This window comes from Eretmochelys imbricata, chromosome 2 (genome assembly GCF_965152235.1).
Source record: "Eretmochelys imbricata isolate rEreImb1 chromosome 2, rEreImb1.hap1, whole genome shotgun sequence".
NCBI classification, from domain to species: Eukaryota; Metazoa; Chordata; order Testudines; family Cheloniidae; genus Eretmochelys; species Eretmochelys imbricata.
In genome coordinates this window covers 185424612-185450178 of record NC_135573.1, presented here as the reverse complement: position 1 = coordinate 185450178, position 25567 = coordinate 185424612, and the positions used below count along the sequence as shown (strand labels likewise).

The 25567-nt window shown below is 45.2% G+C and overlaps 1 protein-coding gene and 1 long non-coding RNA gene across 6 annotated transcripts in view; one reads left to right on the top strand and one right to left on the bottom strand.

The window, feature by feature from the left end:
* Positions 1-211: 211 nt before the first annotated feature.
* LOC144261473 (uncharacterized) lies at positions 212-24883 on the bottom strand. The gene is made up of 3 exons (XR_013345293.1): positions 24849-24883; positions 2247-2412; positions 212-1646 (listed from the first exon to the last, which is right to left on the bottom strand). It is a non-coding gene; the product is annotated as an uncharacterized LOC144261473 (long non-coding RNA).
* The window catches only part of PDCD6IP (programmed cell death 6 interacting protein), a 50840-nt gene continuing 49522 nt past the window's right edge, over positions 24250-25567 (top strand). For all 5 annotated transcript variants that reach the window (XM_077811082.1, XM_077811081.1, XM_077811080.1 and 2 more), the window contains exon 1: positions 24250-24557. In XM_077811082.1, coding sequence (XP_077667208.1) covers positions 24352-24557 — 206 coding nt within the window. In that variant the 5' untranslated portion in view covers positions 24250-24351. The remainder of the gene's footprint in view (positions 24558-25567) is intronic.

The window sequence follows — 25567 nt, the reverse complement described above, 5'->3', positions numbered from 1 at the left end:
CTAGGATGTTGGTGTGTGTGCATCACGCTATTTAGTAGGGGCTAAAAGCCATGTCTGTCACAGGGCCTCTGCCTGCTGTGAGCTTAATCGTTGTATCTGCCCCCAGAGGCACACCTGTGCTTTCACAGCTTCAAAGGCTGTGCTGGAATATATGTTAAGTGCCCTGTTCCGGCTTCCTCCTGTGTTTCGAGCAATGCTGGTCTGAGGGGGGGGGGCTGGCTGTCTGGCTACAGTCGTCCTTCAGGATAGGTTGTAGATCCTTGATAATGCATTGGAGGGGTTTTAGTTGGGGGCTGAAGGTGACGGCTAGTGGCGTTCTGTTATTTTCTTTGTTAGGCCTGTCCTGTAGTAGGTGACTTGCGCTATACTGATGACATCTTCGTCATCTGGACCCATGGAAAAGAAGCTCTTGAGGAATTCCACCATGATTTCAACAATTTCCATCCCACCATCAACCTCAGCCTGGTCCAGTCCACACAAGAGATCCACTTCCTGGACACTACAGTGCTAATAAACGATGGCCACATAAACACCACCCTATACCGGAAGGCTACTGACCACTATTCCTACCTACATGCCTCCAACTTTCACCCTGACCACACCACACGATCCATTGTCTACAGCCAAGCTCTGCGATACAACCGCATTTGCTCCAACCCCTCAGACAGAGACAAACACCTACAAGATCTCTATCAAGCATTCTTACAACTACAATACCCGCCTGCGGAAGTGAAGAAACAGATTGATAGAGCCAGAAGAGTTCCCAGAAGTCACCTACTACAGGACAGGCCTAACAAAGAAAATAACAGAACACCATACACATTGTAAGGAGAGTGATCACTTTAGATAAGCTATTACCCACAGGAGAGTGGGTTTGTTTGGGGGGGAGGGGGGGGAGAAGAAAACCTGGATTTGTGCTGGAAATGGCCCACCTTGATTATCATACACATTGTAAGGAGAGTGATCACTTTAGTTAAGCTATTACCAACAGGAGAGTGGGTGTGTGGAGGGGGAGGAGAAAACCTGGATTTGTGCTGGAAATGGCCCACCTTGATTATCATACACATTGTAAGGAGAGTGATCACTTTAGATAAGCTATTACCAGCAGGAGAGTGGGGTGGGGGGAGAGAAAACCTTTTGTAGTGATAAACACCCATTTTTTCATGATTTGTGTGTATATAAAAACAAACGTCTTCTGTATTTTCCACAGTATGCATCCAATGAAGTGAGCTGTAGCTCACGAAAGCTTATGCTCAAATAAATTGGTTAGTCTCTAAGGTGCCACAAGTACTCCTTTTCTTTTTGTTTATATAGTGATTTTCCTTCATTGGGACTGATGAGTTTTGCACCATTATGCTGTAATCAATTGTTGTTTGACAAGTGCTTGTTTTCTTAAATTGTCCTTCTCATCGTTTATCTTGTTCTTTCATCAAGTCTCTCAGGGAGTTATCCCAGGCTGGTTTTGATCACAGCTATCTTGTCCCCATTGATAGGTGCCTGTCTCATCTTTAGAGTCGTCAATCTGCCTTCCTCAGACATTTCTATAGGGGTGCGTTGCAGCCTCCTGGTGCCCTTGCGTCTGTCTCCAGTGCTCCCTAGAACATCTGGTTCAGTGATGGCCTTCACACTTCTCTTAACACCCATTCCTCATTCACACACAAAACAGAATTAATTTACACAGAACATTTTGAACAGGAACATCAAATTACAATGCAGAAGACTTCATTCTAAATTAGACAAAATACAAACATAAAATCCTACTACTACAATCTGAGGGGTGAAAGGCACAAGCCAGTCAGTAGTCACTATGCGGCACAGCATTAGGGGAAGTTAAAAATTTCATCAAGGACTCCAGCAAAACCCCTATGCTTGCAAAAAGTATCATGGAATCTTTAACATCTATATCAGTTGTTCTCAAACTCCCCCATCCCACCCCTGGACTGCTTTTGATAAAAGCACCATGTATTAAAAAAAAGTAATAATTAACTTTTTTTGTTCTATAAATAAAAGCACACAACTCATATTTTAATACCAGTAGTCTTACCTTTCGAATGCGATGATGGGGCTCTCTCCCCCATTGCGGCAGCCCCCAAGCTGGGAAGCAGGGGCGGGTCTCTGCCCGGCAGCCACAGCCCTAGAGCTGGGGAAAGTTGCCTCTTTCTCTGGCGCTATAGTCCTGCACATTCTAAATTCCCCCCCACCCCGTCTTCTCACCCACTGCGCCCCCCCCCCGGTCACCTCCTCACCTTACATGTCCATCTTCTCCAGGGTCCAGGCATCTGATTGGAGCCACTAATTAGATGGGCGGCCCTTCAGTCTCTTGTGTGTAGCCGCCCAGGTGTGCACCTTAGAGAGAACTATCCGGAGACCACCTGAATGAAGCTTGCGGACCTCAGTTTGAGAATCTCTGATCTATATAAAACATTCAGGATGTTAGTTTTTAAGGTCTTGCATACATCATTTGTACAGTATGTGATGACTAACATACAAAGTGATATGGGATTATACATTCTTAATTATGTATCTGCTGTTTTCTGAAACCAATGAGCGTGCATTAGCATGCATGATACTGATACTTACGCAGTTCTTGAAACAGAGTAGAGAGATTTATCCAACATGACCAAGTCTCCCCATTGCTGAGAAATAAGAGTGGCGGGGGAAGTGTGTGTGTAATCAGTTTTGTGGGCCAATACCATCGCTTTACTTGTTATACAGGGCCAGATTCTGCAACCCTTGCTCACCTGAGTAATCTTTACAGGAACAGTACTGTTTGAGAAAGGATTGCTCAGGTGAGCATGGGTTGCAGGATGAGTCCCAATGAGAGAAAAAGGTTTTTGCTCTAATTCTATTGTTGAAGCAATATATATAATAAATTTAGCAGAATTTTGCTTTAAGCTTCATGTGCATTAACATCTTGCACTGAATTTAAGCTGACAGTGAATTCTTTGGGACTTACATAACTTTTATATTCTTTTCCTTGACGCTTTCAACATTCGTGTTCAATTTATCTGGCTGTCTGAGAGCTCCCTCTACTGGCTACTGTAACTGTACAACTTTTACAGCCTGCATGGCAAAATGAGGGCAGAGTTTGACCTGCAGTCTATTACTGCTGTTGATGTAGGAGAATGAAAGAATCCAGTCAGAGTTTGCAGGGCTGGCAGTTGAAAGAAAAATAATCTTTTTGCTTGTAAATGCCTCATTTGACATGGAAACAGACAATAAACATGGACTCCCATGGCATTCAATGAGATTTCACAAAAGTGCAGTTAATTAGTCTTGTAACGGGAATTTAGTCAACAACTTTGTACACAAGATTGTATTATTTAATACAAACATTGCATTAGTCCCTAGAGGTCAGCTAGATCATGGACCCATTTTACTAGGTGCTCCACAAATATAGTAAATGAAACAATCTCTGCGCTAAAGAGCTTAGTGTCCAGTTCACACTTTCAGCTGGGTTGGCTCCGCAGGACAAACAGGAGCTAATTGCAGTAAAAAACCTATTTTGTCATGGACATAATGTGGTAGGGCCTTCAATGCCTGGGCAGCCTAGGGGCTCGATCACTGGTTAGGGGCTGGAGGGGGGACCTGCCCTCCTTTACCTTAGCTCCTGGCTCAAGAGTCCTGGGCCACTCTCACCCCTAGACAGGGGAGATGGATCTTGCTCCCAATCGTGGGGGGCATGGAGGAGACTCAGGACCTGTTGTCTGAGCTGCTCCCTACATAAGTCCTTTAGTTTGGGGCACGGCCCTGATAGTCTAGTTTCCCCACAGTTGGGGCTTGGCAGTAGATTCCCCTTTGCTGAGGAAGACTTGCTTGCTTGCAGTGGCTGCATTGGTAGGCAGGTTGCATCCCTGCCTTCAGCAGACACAGAGAGAGCTCCTACCTCTTCACCAGCCAACCCCTGACTGACCCGGGCTCCCTTCTTTTCTCCCTCTTCCAGGCCTGGCATTGGCTGCAGGTATAATGGGGCGGGGCTAGCTGAACCCACAGGTTTTCTTTAACCCCTGCTGTGCCTGGCAGCCATCTCCCTGCTCCTTCACACATAAGCAGATGTGACTGAATACAGACAAGGGGCAGATCTGCTGAGTAAGAAAGTGCTATTTTTGCAGTCACTTTTCAGGAAAAAAACTCACTTTAAAATTCAGTTACATTAAGCTTGAGTGAAACCCACTTTACCCATGCAACCTCACTCTGTGTGGGAGAAGTACAGATGGGGAGGGGAAGTGAGAGTCACTCCCACCTCCTGGCCAGCAGTGTGATGCCACAGTGCCGGTGGACTGATATAGCAGCCATAACTCATGGGAGCCCTTTGTGTAACACAGTGGGGCCACTGGGATTTACCTGAACACAAAATCCCGTGCCTCACCGCTGGCCCACACATATTGCTATACTTCCCCCTACTCAATGTCAGATAGTGCAGAGACAGTTTTTGCAGCTGGAGGAGGATCACAGGCTCTTAGCCCTCAGGTTCAATCCACAAAGGTAGTTAGGCACCTACATCATGTTTTTAGGCACCACTGCAATCCACAAAACTGCTTGGCAGCTACCTAAACCTGTAAGCACCTAAATTCACTGAATGCCTAAATTTTTCTGCCTCCTCTGGGCATGCCTACTGTTGCCTCCCTCCTGCCTAAGCCCCAGAGGAATTCGCAAACCAGGGAAGACAGGTGTTTGGACATATGTCATATGCAGGGGCCTGATCTAGTAGGTAGCAGATCAGACCCCTTGGGTAAGATCACACAAAACAGCCTGGGGCAAGGGACCCTTTCTTATAACCTTTAGCCAGTGGATAGGGTACTCACCCAGCATGTGGGAGGCCCTCAGTTCAAGTCCACCCTTCTCTTGAGGGGAACAAGGGATTTGAAAAGAGAATCGTTACCTCACAGGTGAATGCACTAACTACTAGGCTATAGAGTCATTCTAACTCTTTCTCTGGCCCAATTAATATTTAATTGTTAAATTAAAGTGAAACAAGTTCAACAGGAGACATTGCAGGAGATCTATATCAGACTATCTGGTAGTCCAGTGATTAGGGTACTCCCTGAATGGTAACAAATCCCTTCTCCCTCTTAGGAGGCACAGAACTTGAACTGGATGCCTCCTCCATCCACGATGAGTACCCTATCCATTAGGCTAGATGTTATAAGGGAGGACCTGCCTCCCTCCACACTGGGCTGTTTTGTTTCAGACTCTGCCCACAACTTAGGCAGCCAAATGCATACCTTCCCCCAGTTAATGGATTGCAAGCAGAGATAAGAGCTTCCCTGCAGCCAGATTTAGGTACCTATCTCTAAGAGAGGGGCGTGGCTTAGCACCCCCTCCCCCCCAGGGCAGCATCGCTTATTGGCTAGTTTAGGCAGCCCCCTGCCTAGCATGCTGGCTTTGTGGATATTAGAGAGACAAGGTGGGTGAGGTAATCTCCTTTATTGGACCAACTTCTGTTGATGAGAGAGACATGGTTTCAAACTTTGTGGATCACAGTCTAAGACACATATATTTCCCCATTCATTGTACAGAAGCATAGGCATCTCACTCAAGTTTTGTGGATCAGAGTGTTGTTCTTGTGATCTTGTTGGTCAGGGGTGGGTAAACGTTTTGGCCCGAGGGCCACATCTGGGTATGAAAATTGTATGGTGGGCCATGAATACTTACAAAATTGGGGTTGCGGTGAGAAATGAGGAGTTCAAGGTGCGGGAGGGGGAACAGGACTGGGATGGGGGTTGGGGCGCAGCGGGTGTGGGAATGAGGGCTCTGACTGGGGGTGTGGGCTCTGGGGTGGGGCCAGGGATGAGTGGTTTGGGGTGCAGGAGGGTGCTCTGGGCTGGGACCAAGGGGTTCAGAGGGCAGGAGGGCGATCAGGGCTGGGGCAGGGGGTTGGGGTGTCTGGAGGAGGACTCTGGCTGGGGGTGCAGACTCTGGGGTGGGGCTGGGGATGAGAGGTTTGGGGTGCAGAAGGGGGATCGGGGCTTGGGCAGGGGGTTGGGGCCTGGGAGGGGGTCAGGAGTGCAGGGTCTGGGCGGCACTTACTTCAAGCAGCTCACGGAAGCAGCGGAATGTCCCTCCTCCGGCTCCTACATGGAGGTGCAGCCAGGCAGCTCTGCGCACTGCCCTGTCCGCAGGCACCGCGTCTGCAGCTCCCATTGGCCACAGTTCCTGGCCAATGAGAGCTGCTGGGGCAGCGCTTGGGGCAGGGGCAGCATGTGGAGCCCCCTGGCTACCTCTACGCGTAGGAGCTGGAGGGGGGACATGCCGCTGCTTCCAGGAGCCTCGCAGAGCCACAGCATGCACAGAGTAGGGCAAGCCCCTGACCCCACTCCCCAGCTGGAGCTTGAGGGCCGGATTAAAACAGCTGATGGGCTGGACTTGGCCCACGGGCCGTAGTTTGTCCACCCCTGTTCTAGGTCCCTAAAAGTTAAGCTCTCAGATGCTCAGTGTCACACTCTCTAAGTCCCTTTGTGGATCAGGGCCCAAGGGATTAAATTTAAGTTATTGTACAGCATCTGTGCTGACCCTCTGCCATGAGGTGAATTTTAAACATTAGGAATAAAAGTTAAAACATAAGATATTTGAATGTCCAGCATATTGCTGTAAATGCTAAATAAATAAATAAAGACCCCAGAGTTTAGTGTAACATTCAGGGCCATTCCTAGGAGGGTGCAGGGCCAGGGACATAGGCACCGAGTTTCTAATCTGCCGGTAGATGCTCCCCCCAGCTCTGCCCAGGCCCTGCCCCCCCTCCACCCTTTCCCCCAAGGCCTCACCCTGCCCCGCCTCTTCCTACCTCCACCCTCCCTCTTCTCCACCCAGTTCCGCCCCCTCCCACAAGCATGCTGCACCCTCACTCCTCTCCCATCTCCCCAGCGCCTCCTGACACCACAAAACATCTGATCCACGGCAGGCGGTAGGCACTGAGGGGGAAGTGGAAGTGCTAGTTTGCGGGGCCCGCTGGCAGGCAGGAGGCGCTGTGGGGGGAGGGGGAGGTTCTGGTAGGGGTGCTCCTTCAAATACCCCCTGCCCACCTGCCGCTCGCCTCCCAATTCGCCTCCTCACTCCGCTCACCCACCCGCCTCCCGCCACCCCTCCCTTCCTGCCTTCTCATGATTTTATCGAGGTGCAGGGCCCCCCAAAGCGCAGGGCCCAGGGCGGTCGCCCTGATTCGCCATACCCAAGGCACGGCTCTGGTAACATTAATAGCACAGTTATCATTTTAACATCAGGAAAAGGGATGAGAAGGGGCAACAAAGGTTATAATGGAAGATCATGGGATTGCTGTTTGCATGTATTTTGTTGGTTCCAAGATGTTTTTTTAAAATTATATATACTTGAATGAATGGTGTTTGTTTTAGGCTTTATATTGGCTGCTTTTGTAATAGTAAAATTTTTAAATGGTTAGTCAAATAGAATTGTTTAAACCAACCACAATGGGCCCATACCTAAGGTTACAATTATGTCATGGAAGTCACAGAATCCATGACTTCCATTGACCTCCATGAAATTTTCTGCCCTGGGGGCTAGAGCTCTCCGCCAGCCCCTCCACAGCTCCCAGACCCCATGCTGGTGGAGGGACCCTGCAGCTGCCCAGCCAAGGGAGGCGGCAGGGGAACCACCCACAGATGCCCAGCTGCAGCAGGGGAACTCCCTGCAGCTGCCCAGCCGTGGCAGGCGGAGGTGGGAACCCTGCAGCTACCAGCGACAGTGAGCGGCGGGAGACCCCCCTCAGCGCCCAGCTACCCTGGAGTATGAGGGGATCCCGCAGCAGCCCAGCCCTGATCGGCAGGGAGACCCCAGAGCTCCCACTCACCGCAGTAGTGGGGAACCCAGGAGCCCCAGTAGCAGTGAGTGCTGAACCCACCTCCCCATTTTGTCAGGGATATTTTTAGTGAAAGTCAGGGACAAGGTCACGGGTTTCCATGAATTATTGTTTATTCTACATAACCTGTTGTAACGATGCTGGTTCTGGCGAGACCCAACTGAGAGTGCCAATTCAGGACAAAGCAAGGCAGTTACAGCCCAAGGCTGGGGTTTCTATGCACACCAAGGCAAACCAAACCAACCAACCAAACAGAGAAGACTTTGGTTTTACCCCAATGGCTAACCACAAGTCACACAAGCAATTCCCTTAGACACTCCAGTTTCCCAGTATCACCACCAGTGCCACTCGTTATGGGGACAAATGGTTATGAAAACCAATACCCCAGTAAAAGAAAAAAGGTTCTCTCGATCCCGAAGGACCAAGCCCCAGACCCAGGTCAATATACAAATCAGATCTTACCCACAAGTCATGCTGTTGCCAATCCTTTAGAATCTAAAATCTAAAGGTTTATTCATAAAAGGAAAAAGATATAGATGACAGCTAGAATTGGTTAAATGGAATCAATTACATACAGTAATGGCATATAAACTTCAAGTCAGTTCACTAGTATCAACTAAAATATATATATACATAGGCGCCGACTCTGTGCGTGCTCCTGAGCTGGAGTTGGAACTACATCAAAGGCACAGCATGAAGTATATTATTTTAGCTTTATCCTGTAGCTAAAAAATGAAGTTCCTGGCACTTTTACCAGTTGGCCAATACATCTCCAACGCCTCCTGGCAATGATGGTGCCCATATCTTTTTGGCTGCACTGTGTGAATAGATCTTGGTTTGAGGTTGTTTTGGGCCAAAAGATAGGGAGGATTTTTCTGAGACAGGTTGTAGGGAATGTAGACTGTTTGGATTTGTCATACTTTCTCATTTCCCAGTATTCTGGACTATAAAAAAGTAGCGTTGAAAGTACGCAGCTCTGATAAATCTTGAGTTTGGTTTTGTTGTTGTAACAAAAAGGTAATCTGGCCCTGGCTGTGTACATAAACAAACTGCTCTGCATGCCCCCCTCCTGCCTAACTCTACAGGGGAATGAAAAGCAGATAACAAGCCACCTCTCTTTGTTGTACTGCTACCTCTTCAAGAACAAGTAAATTAATGAAAAGTCGATAGCTGTGTCCTGTTAAGCTGGAGGTGCCATTTGTACATCTTTGTCACAGGAAATACAATTACACACTTAGTCGAGATTCCTTCCCCTGCATCCAACTAACCCATGCTTGACTGCTGGGACTGACTGCACTGTGATGGAGTCTCAAACATGTCCTGGTCCACAGCATAGCTGGACCCACTGATTGCATGTCCCCCAACCTTCTCCTCCTCACTTTTCACACCGGAGGCCTGTGACTTGAGCTCCTCAGAGATAGCCACGGTGGTCTGAGGGGTGGTGGTGGGGTCTCTGCCAAGTATGACATGCAGCTCCTCGTAAAAGTCTGTGGCTCAGCACTGTTGACTTCCCTAGTTCTGATATGCCCAATGCAGTTCATTTGCTTTCATGCAGCACTACTGCTGGTCCCCTTCTCCTGCGTCCCCCTGGCAATCTGTTTGTAGATGTCCACATTTCCGTTACTAGTCCGTAATTGTGTTTGAATAGCCTCTTTTCCCCACAGGCCCAGGAAATACAATATCTCTTGTCCACTCCAGGCTGGAGCATGTGTGGAGTGTATAGCCAGCATGCTCAGCTGGCAGCTGTTTGGTGTGCTTGCCAAGATGGACAATCAGAAAAAGGAATTTAAAAAATTTATGGGGCTTTAAAGGGGAAGGGTGCCTTCCACTCTCTGTGACCCCTGGGCAGTGGAGTTCACAAATGTGACCAGAGTGGTCAGTATCAGCCATTGCGGGACAGCTGTTGGAGGACTGTTATGGTTGACATAAGTAATGTAGCATCTACATTCGTGCTGCATTGACCTTAGTCGATTGACCATGGCTCAATGCTGCTCAGGGAAGTGGTATTACTGAGTTGCTGTAACATGGCACTTACATACGTAGGAGACAAATTTAAGAGTAGACACACGCACAACTAGGTCGATGCAAGGCAGCTTATGTCGACCTAACTTTGTAGTGTAGACCAAGCCTAAGTGCTTGATGAGTGTGACAGTTGACTAAGAATTGCTAGTTCCGTATTAAAAGGAGTGCCATATTGGAGCTTTGTATGTTACTCACTGGAAACAAAAGAAGTCTTTGTATAAACAAATCATGTCGCTCCTTTAGATTCAGGAGAAGCTCACATCTCAGATAAGAAAATTGAAATATTTTCCTTTAAAGGTTACTCATTTAAGAAATCTTAGTGCACATATAAGACGCTATGTAGCATAGTGAAAGTTCAGCTTAAAACAAAACAAAACCAGGGCAGGTCAGACTGTTGTGAGTACATGCAGTAGGTACAGGCATAGCCTTCCAAGCTCATAGAACAATTTGCATCCTAGCTTCCTTGCACTAACATTGCTAATATTAGCCAAGCCCCATTGAGATGTTTCATATGATGTTTATAGGCCAGGATCATAGAATCATAGACATGCAGGTCTGGAAAGGACCTCAATAAGTTATTTGGTCCAGCCCCTCCCCAAACACACACACACAAACATACACATACTGGATCAAGTATACCTAAACCATCCCTGACAGCTGTTTGTCTAACCTATTTTTAAAAACCTCTAAAGACAGGGATTCCACAATTTCCCTTGGAAGCCTATTCCAGAGTTTAACAATCCTTGTAGTTCAGAAAGTTTTTTCTAACATCTAACCTAAACCTCCCTTGCTGCAGATTAAGCCCACTACTTCTTGTCCTATCTTCAGAAGACATGGAGAACAATTGATCATTCTCCTCTTTATATTAGCCTTTAACATATGTAAAGTTACCAGGCCACCCCCACCCCCACCCCCCCGCCGCCAGCCTTCTTTTCTCATGATTAAATATACCCAGTTATTTTAACCTTTTTTGACAGATCAGGTTTTCTAAACCTTTTATCATTTTTGTAGCTCTCCTCTGGACTCTCTCCAATTTGTCCACATTTTTCCTAAAGTTTGGCATCCAGAACTGGAAACAGTACTCCAGCTGAGGCCTCACCAGTGCTCAGTGGAGCAGGACAACTAAATCCTGTGTCTTGCATCTGACACTCCTGTTAATACGTCCAGGAATGATAGTAGCCTTTTTAGCAACTATATCACATGGATGAGTCATGTGTGAACACTAATAAGCCAAATTCTGGCCTGACATATCTTGCGAAGTCATTAACTACAGTGAAATGTCACAGCATTGGATGGCTCATGTAGTTACTCTCTAACTTGCCCCAATTAATGGCTGAGTCATGATGTTTTTCTTGCTTCCTAAAACATATGTTTAAAATGTTTGCTAAACAACAGACCAAGTCCAACCTGTTATACCTGTAGAGAAAGACAGCAAATGCTACATGCAGGCAGGGAAGCATCTATAAATGCTTATTAATTTTATTGTAAAGATTTTACATGTAAATAATTACTTGTAATGACAACTTTCTCTCTCCTTTTCTCTTTTTTCATTGAGAGGTGGGGTTGTCAAGTTGTGAACCTAAGTTATCAATGGACATAAAGCAAACCTTGCACAAATGAGGCTGTTGGGGGGTGGACCCAAGGACTGTGCTCCAAGGACAATTGCTTGTGTGCCTTTGAAAATACTCTCTCTGTTCAAGCACTCTACCTTTACCCTACAAAATGCCTTACTGAGTGGACAGACTACAGTCTTTCACTGTTTATCATGACTGGGAGGAAGGCAACCTAGCAACAGCCAAAATGTGGATTGTATGTTTGACCAAACAAGGATATTGGCACTCCCACTGCAGGACAGATGCTTCTTGGCTTGTGTACATAAACAACATGCTTGTTTCAGTCAGGGCAAATATGTGCAACCCACAGGAAGACCAATGTTTATTACTGTGGTTTCAGGACACAAGACTGCTTCATGCAGTGAAGCGGCAGGCAGTGGATATTTGGAGCTGGGGTTTACTTCATACCCATCTCTATTTAAAATGCTGAAAATGAAATAGTTCACTACCAATGGTCAGACTGCTTAGTTGCCCAAAACTCTGGTTTTCAATACAGATTCCTTGGAACCACAGGACTGAATCTCATGCAGTGTTGAGATTGATCCTTCTGAGTTCCATGTAATTTAATGTGTGAAGGTATTTTTGCTGGGACCTCCAGTCTGCATCATGTGCCATTTTTCAGAAGAGTCCTTAGCCAAGATTCCTCCTCTCCAACCATTGAGTAGTGAGCTATGTAAAGGCTGATTGCAGGTTGCTGACCCCCATGCCGGCTGTATTTTAGTGTGGGTGAAGTGATTCTTATATGTATACCTTGCAAAATATTTTGGGATGAAAAGTACTGTATGTATAAATGTAAAATATTATTAAAATGAGAGTTTGGGTTAATGGTGACCTGTAAAGGACCTCTCACTATTAATCAGGTTTAATTTTGTTGGTATCTTTGATGTCATAACCCTCCTAGTTCTCCTTGAAATTCTAACATAAACAGGGGAAATTTTTTTTTCTTAAATCAAACAAAGAAAAATTCCTCAGACATTCTTTATATTTCATAAAGAAAGAAAAAAGGGAACAAACTCATTCCATCTCTTTGGAGGTCACCCTAAACTTTAGTAGGAAACATTTGAGTTGAATTGCTGGTGCATTTTGACAAATGCCTTATAGGGTCTATAAAGGGATCTTTCTGTTGCTTTAAATGTGTCCCACAGTGTCCAATGTAGCTGTTGCTTTAAATACATCCCATAGTGCAACAATTAAGAGAGTCAAAGGGGTATTGCTTCGCAATTATTGTAAAAAGTGACTTACAGTTATTAATACATAAGCATTGTTAAAAACATGGACAAGGGAATTTGAAGTGGACACTTTCTGACTTTCAAAGTAGCTATTTGACAGGTAATCTCAAGGGGTATTAGCTGAGTTTGATAGAGCATTTAGTAAAATCAAAAATTCATCTCTTTAATTGAATGAATAAATGACTATGTACTAAAACACTGCAGTCTTTCATTTTTTCAGATGCATTGATCAACCCTAAAAATACAGCAAAATTATAGGAACTAGATTTTCCAAACAGTACACTAAAAAAGGTTGCATCTCCTTAGTGCCATTAATCTTTTATTTTTGTAACTTTTACTTGAAGATGTATAGCATTTGAACAATAACAAAGGGATTATAATATTCATCCCCTGTTTGGGGCTGCTGAAATTATGTGATATTTCAAGGAAATGTTCGTAGAAAGAATAAGAGAATTGTAAGGCAATTTTGAGTACACTATCACAGGAAGTTGGGTTTTTGTTTGTTTGTTTACTTTTCATGTGCCTCATTGCAATATGACAGGTCTCTTATCTCCCAGTTAGTCCTATGGGTAAACCTGTATTTTTTAAAACATATAATTTATATATGCAAAGTAGCAGCATTCATGGTTTATTGAGGGCCTTCAGCATGTTCAGCAATCAATAAACATAGATGACTTTTTTCCTTCTCTAAGGAACTTACATTCCAATGCCCTGAACCTTTTGCAGTCAAAACTTCTACTAATGTAAGAGATTAGGTGTACCAGAAATGTGGGCTCACATCCTAAATACATGTTGACTGCAGAGATTTCAAGCCCAGATACTTATGAATGACTTCAGGCTTCTTTACACTGGAAGTTATCAGGAAGTCATACTGGTATACGGCAAGGGCCTGGTCTACACTTAAAAATTAGGTTGAAATAGCTACAATGCTCAGGCCTGTGAAAAATCCACAACCTTGAGCACCATAGCTCTGCCAACCTAATCCCCAGTGTAGATGTGGCTAGGTCAGTCGAATAACACTATTATCCCTGGGGAGTTTGTTTCTCTCAAGTGATGGAAAAACCCCTTCCATCATTGTAGGTTCAGTCTACACTACGGGGTTATGCCAGCAGTCAATCTATACTGCAGTAGCTATTGGTGTACTACTCCCCATGTGGATGCTCTCTTTCGGAATAAAAGTGGCCTTTTTACAGTTTAATTAATTAACTTGAATTTATACCAGTATAACTCCTGCAGTATAGATTCACACCTTGCCTTATGCTAGTATAACTTCCTGATAACTCCCCATGTTGACAAGTCCTTCATTGACTCCATTTAAGTTGGACATGCGTATCAGAGAGAAGAATGTGATCCTTCACTAGTATGGAGCAAATATCAGATCAGATCAGTACAACTAATTACAAATAGGTTTATCCAAATCCTTTGTTTTAAGAAACAGATTTGCATTTTATATGGACATTTGCAAAAAACTACGCTGTGTTTGACAGTACCTGCCTGAATTATTTCTAATTAAGCTGAAAACTGTTGCTGTCCTCCACCAGGTTTTTGGTTTGTAAATTTTGTATGAAAATATGGAGACTGTATGAAATACTGTATCAGAACAGTAAAGAGTACAGTACTTACTTTATTGCTGTTTAAGAGTATGCAAAACAAAACAAAAACAAATTAAAAAAACCTGAGTTTGACACTGTTTCACTACAAATCTTTTGAATAGGTTGTTCTTTTTAAGTATTTTAAAAATAAATTAGATTGTATTAGTTTACAGAGACCCAAGATTACAGCTGGCATTGTGATTTAATGAAGAGCTACTTTTCCTGTATTTTTGAATCCGCAGTACATAGCGAATTTGAATAACAAATGCAGGCATTGCGGTAACCTAATCAGTAATACTGCCTGCCTCTGGAGGCTACTGACACCTCATAGAACACTTTGAGCAACATTCTGTTTAGAAACAATTCTGTTTATAGCTAATATTTTTGAATTATTTCATGTAAATATCATTGTCAATGTATGACTCTTTGATTCCTGCTCCACTCCATTCAAAATGCAGCAGATAAAATTATTTTCCTAACCCATCTATCTGTACCAGATCATCCCTGTTTTTTGAATTATTCCAATGGCTCCATTGTATCAAATATAAACATCTTATCCTGACTTTTAAGGTGCTGTATAACTCCACCTCTTCCTCCCTACCTGATCTAGTTTTTTATTGCTTCATTCTCCAGTCCACTTTGCTCCCCTTCATTTATATCTCCAACAAGCATCTCTGCACCTTTTTTTCACATCATACCCTATACCTGCAATGCCCTTTGTATTCCAGTTCACAAAGTCAGCAGCCTCTCCTCATTTAAATCTATCCTGAAAATTTGCCTTTTGTGCAATGCTCACAATAAACATGTCAAGAATATTTATTACCTTTTTTAGTTTTGAATCGTATAAAAAAGAAAAACTTATCTGAACTACCATGATGTATATGTGCTTAACCTAAGTAACCACGTGATCATACTGCTCTGATCCCTATTTTGCTACACCCCTGTCTCTCCAACTTGTTTTCCTGACTCAGATCACATCCTGTATTTAGACTGGAAACCCTTTGGAAAAGTTTCAGAGTAACAGCCGTGTTAGTCTGTATTCGCAAAAAGAAAAGGAGTACTTGTGGCACCTTAGAGACTAACCAATTTATTTGAGCATGAGCTTTCGTGAGCTACAGCTCACTTCATCGGATGCATACCGTGGAAACTGCAGCAGACTTTATATACACACAGAGATCATGAAACAATACCTCCTCCCACCCCACTGTCCTGCTGGTAATAGCTTATCTAAAGTGATCATCAAGTTGGGCCATTTCCAGCACAAATCCAGGTTTTCTCAACCTCCACCCCCGCACACACAAACTCACTCTCCTGCTGGTAATAGCCCATCCAAAGTGACAACTCTCTACACAATGTGCATGATAATCAAGGTGGGCCATTTCCTGCACAAATCCAGGTTCTCTCATCCCCTCACCCCCCTCCAAAAAACACACACAGACAAACTCATTATCCTGCTGGTAATAGCTCAGCAGGAGAGTGAGTTTGTGTGTGTGTGTGTGTCCCCGGGGAAAAAAAAAAAAGGGGGGGGGGTGAGAAAGCCTGGATTTGTGCTGGACATGGCCCACCTTGATTACCATGCACATTGTAGGGAGAGTGGTCACTTTGGATGAGCTATTACCAGCAGGAGAGTGAGTTTGTGTGTGTATGGGGGTGGAGGGGTGAGAAAACCTGGATTTGTGCTGGAAATGGCCCACCTTGATTATCGTGCACATTGTAGGGAGAGTGGTCACTTTGGATGAGCTATTACCAGCAGGATAGTGAGTTTGTGTGTGTGTGTTTTTTGGAGAGGGGTGAGGGGGTGAGAGAACCTGGATTTGTGCAGGAAATGGCCCACCTTGATTATCATGCACATTGTGTAGAGAGTTGTCACTTTGGATGGGCTATTACCAGCAGAAGAGTGAGTTTGTGTGTGGGGGGGGTGGAGGGTGAGAAAACCTGGATTTGTGCTGGAAATGGCCCAACTTGATGATCACTTTAGATAAGCTATTACCAGCAGGACAGTGGGGTGGGAGGAGGTATTGTTTCATGATCTCTGTGTGTATATAAAGTCTGCTGCAGTTTCCACGGTATGCATCCGATGAAGTGAGCTGTAGCTCACGAAAGCTCATGCTCAAATAAATTGGTTAGTCTCTAAGGTGCCACAAGTACTCCTTTCCCTTTGGAAAAGGGAACATGCCTTATTATTTAGCATTTCTATGGTGGTAGTACGGAGAATTGGGGCCTCATCGGGTATACCTACACTGCAATTAAACACCTGTGGCTGACCCATGTCAGCTGACTCAGGCTAGCGGGACTCAGGCTGTGGAGCTGTTTAACTGTGTTATAGATGTTTGGGCTGAGACTGCAGCCTGGGCTTTAGGACTCTCCCTCCTTGCGAGGTTCCAGAGCTCAGTCTCCACTCCAGCCTGAGCCTGTGTGTCTAGATCACTACTTTACAGCCTCATAGCCTGAGCCCTGTGAACCTGAGTCAGCTGACACGGGCCAGCCATGGATGTTTAATTGCAGTGTAGACATACCCATTATGCTAGGTTCTGTACAAACGCAGGTAGGCATGGTCCCTGCCTTGAAGAGCTTGCAATCTTATTGTCTCCTGTTAAGTGCTGAGCATACATTTGAGTACTATAAAACAATAATAAATATAAATTAAAATGCAGTGAAAGAGGATTTATAATTCCTTATGGGCAAATCTTGTGTTCTGTGAAAACCATAAGTAAACGGGCTTTGTGCAAGAAGAAGTGATAGACTCTTCCTCTGGACTACAGGTCCCTCATGCTACAGGACAGTAACCTCCTGGGGTTAGAAATAAATTGCACTCATACACTATGAGAATTTTACACCTTCCTCCGAAATATCTGGTGTAGATGGGCCATGGTAGTCAGATCCAATATGGCAATTCCTTTGTTCTTATGCTTCTGTAGCTTCAGACACAATCCCCACACCCATCTTCCACAAATGTTTTGGTCAATAGATCTTCATAGTTACAATTCCACTAGCCACATCCCCTTCCCCTATCCACCCAGCTTCCTTCAAATACCAGTTGTATGGTAGTATAGAAGGGGGGAACAAGGTCCCTATGTAATGTATAGATGCCATTTTAGGATTGTCAGGGACAGGTTTAAACATTCTTTCACTCTGAGCAGAAGGAAGAGAGAGATGTGCTCTAAATGCAGGAACTGTCAATATAGTATGGCTGGGCAGGCTATCATGAATTATTGAATAATGTGCAGTAGAAGACATATGCTCTTTGCTGGGAGAAGGCAAGAAAATACCAGGAAGAATCTTATGTAAAAAGCACCCCACCCTATTTTCATTTATTTTCACAGCCTTTTAGAATACTCAGTGTAGAGTCTGACTATGGGTAGCTCATTTTGGTTATTGTGACCAAGCTCCCAAAGGCTTCATGCACCCATTAATTCTGGGATACTGGAATGAATCTGAATCTAGCGTGACAGACTTGTCACAATCCCCCAATCTGTCCTGTCTGCAGCTAGGACCCCCTTGTACGGTGGAAATGTGCCAGTCCTGATGCCTTATTTCTCTTGTATCAGGGGGTAGCCGTGTTAGTCTGTATCCACAAAAACAACAAGGAGTCCGGTGGCACCTTAAAGACTAACAGATTTATTTGGGCATAAGCTTTCATGGGTAAAAAAAACACTTCTTCAGATGAGAACCAAATCTGTCTTTCAAAAAGGACAGAACACTTGAGACCACTTTGGTCTGTGGTCTCTTTATACATAATTTAGGTTGGGGGAGGAAGACAGGAGATCTGGGGACATCTAATGATTGATCTACACTAAAATTCACTGTATCCATGGCTCTGGCATAATGCTAAAAACATGTTTAAATCCTGTTTGTGCTGCAAAAAACCAGCACAGTTTTTAATTATTTTAGGAAAAGACTGTGTTGTAACCAGGTCCCATGATAAATTTGCATTTAATTCTAGTACATATAATCTTTTAAAAAAAGGAAATATGGTCTATTGTTTAAAGCATAAGACTCTGAGTCAGAAGATTTGAATTCTGTTTGTAAATGAGTGGCTTTGGGAAAGTTCTTAATCTCCCAGGGTATGTCTTCCCAGCAGCTGGGAGTTGTAATTAGTGCTTGAGCTAGTGCCTAAAAATAGAAGCACAGCCATGGTAGCATGATTGGTGGCATAGGCTTGCTGCCTGAGTACATACCTACGGTCTCAGACAGGATTGTACTTGCGTGGCTACACTGAGTTGCTGCCTGCACTTCCATGGTCAAATTATCATTTTAGGGTGCTAGCTAAAGCAGAGCTAGCATGTGAATGTCTACCTGAGCTAGGAATTACACCTCCCAGCTTCTGTGTAGATGTACCCCCTGTGTCTTGCTTAACCATCTGGAAATTGGGAATAACACTTACATAACACGTTTTTTTTTTCTACTGAATGCATCTGATGAAGTGAGCTGTAGCTCACGAAAGCTTATGCTCAAATAAATTGGTTAGTCTCTAAGGTGCCACAAGTCCTCCTTTTCTTTTTGCAAATACAGACTAACACGGCTGCTACTCTGAAACTTATAGTTTCAGAGGTGTTAGGAGGCAATTGGCAAATCATTGTTTGTAAAATTCTTTGAGATTTTTGAAATTCTTTGAGAAAGAATGCACTACAGAAGTGTAAAGAAGTATTAATAAATCCATGGCAAGGGAGCAAATCATGTGTCGGTATATAGGTTTGTCTGAAGCTCTAGTGATTTATACTATCATCTAATATAATTTATGTGGTTCTGTCAGGAGGGATTTAGGAATACTAACCACTGAATGGATTAGTCAAGCAATGTCCAGCAAAAGGTCACTAGGGCTCGAAAGCAATGCATGATCTCATTGCTGTAGTTTTTGCCCTTTGCCCTCCATGCCCTTTCAACATTTATTTTTCTTCATCATGGCATATACTAATTTAAGTCCCAGTCCTGGAAAAACTTACTACTGAGCGTAGAGAGCTACATTACCATGAGTAGTCCCACTGATTCCAATAAAGCTACTGTCAGTAATAAGGCACATTATGAGCATTTGCAGGACTGGGGACTTAGATAGCAAACTCTTTGAGGCAGGGACATTTGGCTTAATCCTACTCCCACTGAAGTCAGTTGTCACACTGTCGGGAGTGGCTCATGACTGTGAATGCAATCCTCAAGGGACACAGTCAAAAAGCAGGACAGAAACTCCAAACCAGTTGTCCCTTCTTTCTACAATTAGACTTCACCAACCCAATAACAGTCTTACCATGGGGTCACAGACAGTCCCCTTGGGCTTTCCAGTTTATCTTGCCACCCAAGCAAGCTGGACTGTGTGACAGACAGTCACTTTACACCACAAACCAAAACAATATTCAGGTTACTCCCAGTCCCAAAGGACCAGTCACTTTCCCCAGGTCAATTGTACTCAGATCTCAAACCAAAGACAATGTCTACAGTCAATCCTGTAATAAACTAACTAAAAATTTATTAACAATAAGAAAATAAATAAGGAAGTTATTTACAAGGTTAAAACAGGAACCATACACATACAAATGAGTAGTCTTAGATTTAAAAAGGTAATATAAGTTGTTTTATAAGCAGCTCTGTATGTCCTTTAGGGCTGACCCATGCAGCATGGGGATCTCTTGCTTACGTTTTGGAATCTTTGCCCCCAGAGTTCAGACAGCATAAAGATCCCAGTTTCTCCTTGTCGGAGATTTTTATCCCCTTCAGCCCAGAATCTAAGCTGATGGGATGGGGAGTAGGAAATACAATCAATAAGGTCTCTGTCCTTTAATGCTACACAATGCCTCATTTGCCTTCAGTGGTCCATCTTGTGTGCAGGACCAGCACTTTACCTTAATTAATGTTGTTTTTCCTGTATTAATGTATTAAATATTTTTGGATGTTTTTATAGATTTTTGAATATATTGATTTCTATTACAACACAGAATACAAAGTGTACAGTGCTCACTTTATATTATTTTTATTACAAATATTTGCACTGTAAAAATTATAAAATAAATAATATTTTGCAATTCACCTCATACAAGTACTATAGAGCAATCTCTATTATGAGAATGTAAGTTACAAATGTAAATTTTTTTTGTTACATAACTGCACTCAAAAACAAAACAATGCAAAACTTTAGTGCCTACAAATCCACTCAGTCCTACACCTTGTTCAGCCAATTGCAAAGAGAAACGAGTTCGTTTACTGGAGATACTGCTGCCTGCTTCTTATTTACGACACCTGAAAGTGAGAATAGGCATTCACATGGCACTTCTGTCGCCAGCGTTGCACGTTATTTATGTTCCAGATATGCTAAACATTTGTATGCCCCTTCATGGCTCAGCCAACATTTTGCAAGACATGCTGATGTTCGTTAAAAAAATTAATTAAATTTGTGACTGAACTCCTTGGGGGAGATTGTATGTCCCCTGTTCTGTTTTACCTGCAATCTGCCATATATTTTATGTTACAGCAGTCTCGGATGATGTTGTTTGATTTACAAACACTTTCACTGCAGATTTGACAAAATGCAAAGAAGGTACCAATGTGAGATTTCTAAAAGTAGCTACAGCACTCGACCCATGGTTTAAGAATCTGAAGTGTCTTCCAAAATCTGAAAGGGACGAGATGTGGAGCATGCTTTCAGAAGTCTTAAAAGAGCAACACTCAGATGTGGAAACTACAGAACCTGAACCACCAAAAAAGAAAATCAACCTTCTGCTGGTGGCATCAACCTTCTGTGGTGGATGAAAATGAACATGCATCGGTCTGCTCTGCTTTGGATTGTTATCAAGCAGAACCCATCATCAGCATGGATGCATATCCTCTGGAATGGTGGTTGAAGCATGAAGGGACATATGAATGTTTAATGCATCTGGCATGTAAATATCTTGTGATGCCGGTTACAACAGTGCCATGCAAACGTCTGTTCTCACTTTCAGTTGACATAAACAAGAAGCGGGCAGCATTATCTCCTGGAAATGTAACCAACTTGTTTGTCTGAGTGATTGGCTGAAGTAGGACTGAGTGGACTTGTAGTCTCTAAAGTTTTAAATTGTTTTATTTTTAATGCATTTTTTTTTGTACATACACGTCTACCCCTATATAACACGACCCGATATAACGCGGGTTCGCATACAACGCGGTAAAGCTCCGACACACTGCTCTGAGCAGCGTGTTAAGGGTGCCAGGCCGGGGTGAGGGGTTGGATAAGGGGCAGAGGGTCTCGGGAGTGGTCAGGGGCTCCCCCCCACAGGGTCTGGGAGGCAGAAGCTAGGGGGGGCACTTTTGGGGCCCCACAGTCCCAGAGTGGCCTGGGGGATTAGCGGAGGCCCGGGAGCAGCCCGCTCCTCTTCCCTCGCCCCGGCCCCAGCCGTGTCGCTCGGGGGAGAGGGTTTCGGGGAAGGGATCCCCGCCCACACTCACCGGCAGCAGCGGAAGCAGAGCAGCCCAGCCCAGCCCCAGCCTGCTCCACTCCACCACGGGGGGTGTGAATAGGGGTCAGAGCAGTCAGGGGACAGGGAGCAGGGGGGTTGGGTATGGGGTGGGGTCCTGGGGATGATTAGGGATGGGGGTCTCTGGAGGGGGCGGTCAGGGAACAAGGAACGGGGGGGCCAAAGTCAGTTTTGTCTCCCGAGGACCACGTTATAATCGGGGTAGAGGTGTAATTCAACATTTGTAAGTTCAGTTTTCATGATAAAAAGATTGCACTACAGTACTTATATTAGGTGATTTGAAAATACTCTTTCTTTTGTTTTTTACAGTGCAAATATTTGTAATAAAAAACAAAGTGAGCATTGTACACTTTGTATTGTATTTCAGAGTAACAGCCGTGTTAGTCTGTATTCGCAAAAAGAAAAGGAGTACTTGTGGCAGCTTAGAGACTAAATGCTCAGATAAATTGGTTAGTCTCTAAGGTGCCACAAGTACTCCTTTTCTTTTTGTATTGTGTTGTAATTGAAATCAATATATTTGAAAATGTAGAAAACATCCAATATTCTATTATTGTTTAACAGTGCGATTAATCACGATTAATTTTTTTAATCGCTTGACAGCCCTAATACTAACCCACAGGTAAACCATTTATGCATTTGTCATGCCTGGGCCTTGGCATGAACTGGCACCTGGTCTGCCAGTATCACATCAGTATCACAGTTCACACTGAATTCAGTAGATGCAGGATTGGGCCCATTGTCTTTTACTTGTCTGTAAAGAAAGCATCATGCCCACTTATGGTGCTGCATAAATAACTAATAATAATTGCATACAAAACATATGTTAAAATAAAGTTATTTAGATTGTAAAGTCAAGTGATGTTAAATTAGAAAATGCCAGATTTCTGATTTTCTGTGCATACTTAATTCTGCCTCATCATGTGTCCAACCTTTGCACTGAATTAGGCAGGAGTCCTGTGGAAAAAACTGCATGTGATCATGTAGTTAAAGATTGTATAATAGTGCATATGCACAAGGAAAGCAAATTAAAGTTGCATGAGCAACTGGAATTCTGGTATTTCCTATCTTTTGAGTGCTTGACTTTGCAGCTTTAAATAACTTTCTTTTAATTTTACATGTAATTTTATAGTTTTTTTTAAAAAGGAAAAATATAACAAAAAATTATGTTACATATCACTGTAACAGTCTCCCCCCTTCCCCTATCAGCAGTATTTAAACCATGAACCTTCAGCACAGATAGCTACTACTCAAGCTACAGGACTATTAGCTGGGAGCAGAAGAAGACTACTATCCCAGTGGGAGCTGGGGGTGAGCTACTGGTGCCATATACTCCATTCAGTGGTGGTTAAGGGAAGCCCAACCCAGCCCAGTATTTCCCTTCCCTTCAACTAAATAATAGGAGACATCCTGATCCATATGATGTTCCCTGAATGGAGATGAACTGGTGGGATTACATGCGAGGTCCTGGGGTTATGTTAGGGGAGCCTGGCCCAGCTGTCTCTCCTGATGGGAGCTAGGAGACATTGACTCATGTGGTGTCTCAAGCGGAGGGGATGGAATGTGATGGGATGCTGGAATCATAGGCTGGGGTTGGGTTCTGAGAGCCCATTTGGGTTCTTTCCCCCACCATTTGCTGCTCCAGCAGCTTCCAGGTGTTCACAGTTTAGTGTGCTGGGTAGACAGGGTAAAATGTTTCTGTTGTTATTTTAGTGTGGTGTCCAAATGTTCTGAAAGACAGAAGTGAAATGGTGATTTTCAAAAGTTTATAACTCAGCCAAACCAGAATGAAATTTCAAAGGGTGGGGGTAGTGGGAAGGCACATTTCTAACTTGAGGCTTTGTTTCCCTGCTGAATTTTGAAGCCAACTGCAAACAATGGACGGAGTTGTTAGAGCGTCTCAAAAAAAGATTGCAAGAATATTTTTAATGAAAAGTGTTAGACAATCTAAATATAAGTCATTACCAGCTCCTTCTCTAATATAGTAAATAATGTAGAAAAACAAATTTTAAAATAAAAATACCTTCAGTTTTATTAGTTGCATTACACTAGCACTGAACAGACCAAGGCTCATCTAGTAAGAAACACTCAGCTTGCAATCTTATTTAAGAAACATAAAAGTAGATGAAACAAACAACATAGGGGCGTGGGGAAGGCATGAGAACAACCGTGTAAGAATAATGCCAGGGTCCAGCTTTCCTTTGGCTCACAAAAAAGCTACGCAGCCTGCATCGCTCTGCTCAGCTCCGCCCGCCCTGGCTTAGGGAGAACAGGTGAGCAGAAGGGAAGCGTCACTGCGCAGGCGCCTAGCGCTGAATGACCACTGAGTGGTTGGGGCGGGAGGCCAGCAAGGACAGAGAGGCGGGGCTATAGAGGGAGGGAGAAGAATTTGAGGGGCGGGGGCGGGGCGAGCAAGGAGGGGAAGTGGGCGGGGCCGGGAGAGAGAGCTCGACGATGACGTTGCGGGGCGGGGCTAAGGAGAACCGGGCGGAGTTAGGGAGGGGGAAGGCGCGTGACTGACGTGAGGTGCTGAGGTCAGAGTTTGCGCAGATCCCGGAAGTGCAGCGGGTGGGCGCGGGCAGTTCTCTGTACTGCTGCGGGCGGACCGACAGGCCCATCAAGCGCAGGCAGCAGGAAGGAAACATGGCGACCTTTATCTCGGTGCAGTCGAAGAAGGCCTCCGAGGTGGACTTGGCCAAGCCGCTCTGCAAGTTTATCCAGCAGACCTACCCGGCCGGGGACGCGCAGGCCGAGCACTGCCGCGCCGCCGAGGAGCTCAACAAGCTGCGCAAGAGCGCGGTCGGCCGCCCGCTCGACAAGCACGAGAGCTCGCTCGAGACGCTGATGCGGTGAGCGCGCGCGGGCTCCACTGAAGCGGGGGAGGAGAGCGACGCCCGGCCCCGTCCGGAGAGGTCGGCGCTGTGCGCCAGCCGGGCGGGCAGGAACTGCAAGGGACGGGTGGGGCAAGCGGGGTGGGGGGGGTGGCAGGCGGTAGGGTTACCGGTGGGAAGCCCTGGCAGAGCGGACCCGGTGTTTCCCCGCGAGGCCCCGCGCGTCGCGCGCCCCTCCCGCCCCCCGCTGTGGGCTGGCGGGGTTTCTGCCCCCACCCCGGCTGCGTTCACAGAGCGGCGGTTTCTTACCTGGGATGTGCTCGCGCCGCCTGGGCGTCTTCTGCGTGACGTCAGGGGCCTGCCCATCTCGCCGGGGCACCCTGGCCGTGCTGGGAGGCGAGGCGGCGTCGCGTCGCGCCGGTGGCCTGAGCGGGGCAGCCCGTGGGCGCTGGCGGCGCCGCTCTCCGCCCACTGTCTCCGGCCCGTTGCCCCAGGCGGTAGTCCCGGACCTTACTGCCCCCTTCCTATGGCTTGCAGCTGCCCCCGGCCCGCATCCTCTCGTGCCGTGAGCTGAGCGGTTTTCACGTCGCCGCCTCCTGTTTTCCTGCTCCTCGCTTCTGTCGCGTTTGTTGTTTCTTAACTTTTTGTTGTTATCTTGTGTGTGTTGCGCCCCTTCCCGGCTTCCCAAGCAGCGCGCGCCTGTGTGCGCTGCTGGGTGTGAGGGGAGTCTGGCCCTGTTGTGCCGAGACTCTTGCACTCTAGGTGAGCGGCAAAGGAGAAACAGGAACCGTGGGCAGCTGTGGTGCTGCCTCTACCCTGCAGCGCTGTACACCTGAGTTGCTTCTGTGCCAACTGTTGGGGATGCTGTGCTGCCCACCTGCGCCTTTACCCGTGGAAGCGCTCCATCCCCACTGGATTAGGCACAGTTTGCTTGGGAAACACCGATGTGGGGGTTGATTACAGGTTTCAGCGTGCCAAATGATACCATGCATGCTGGGACTTGTAGTTTGTAACACAGGTATTGCTAA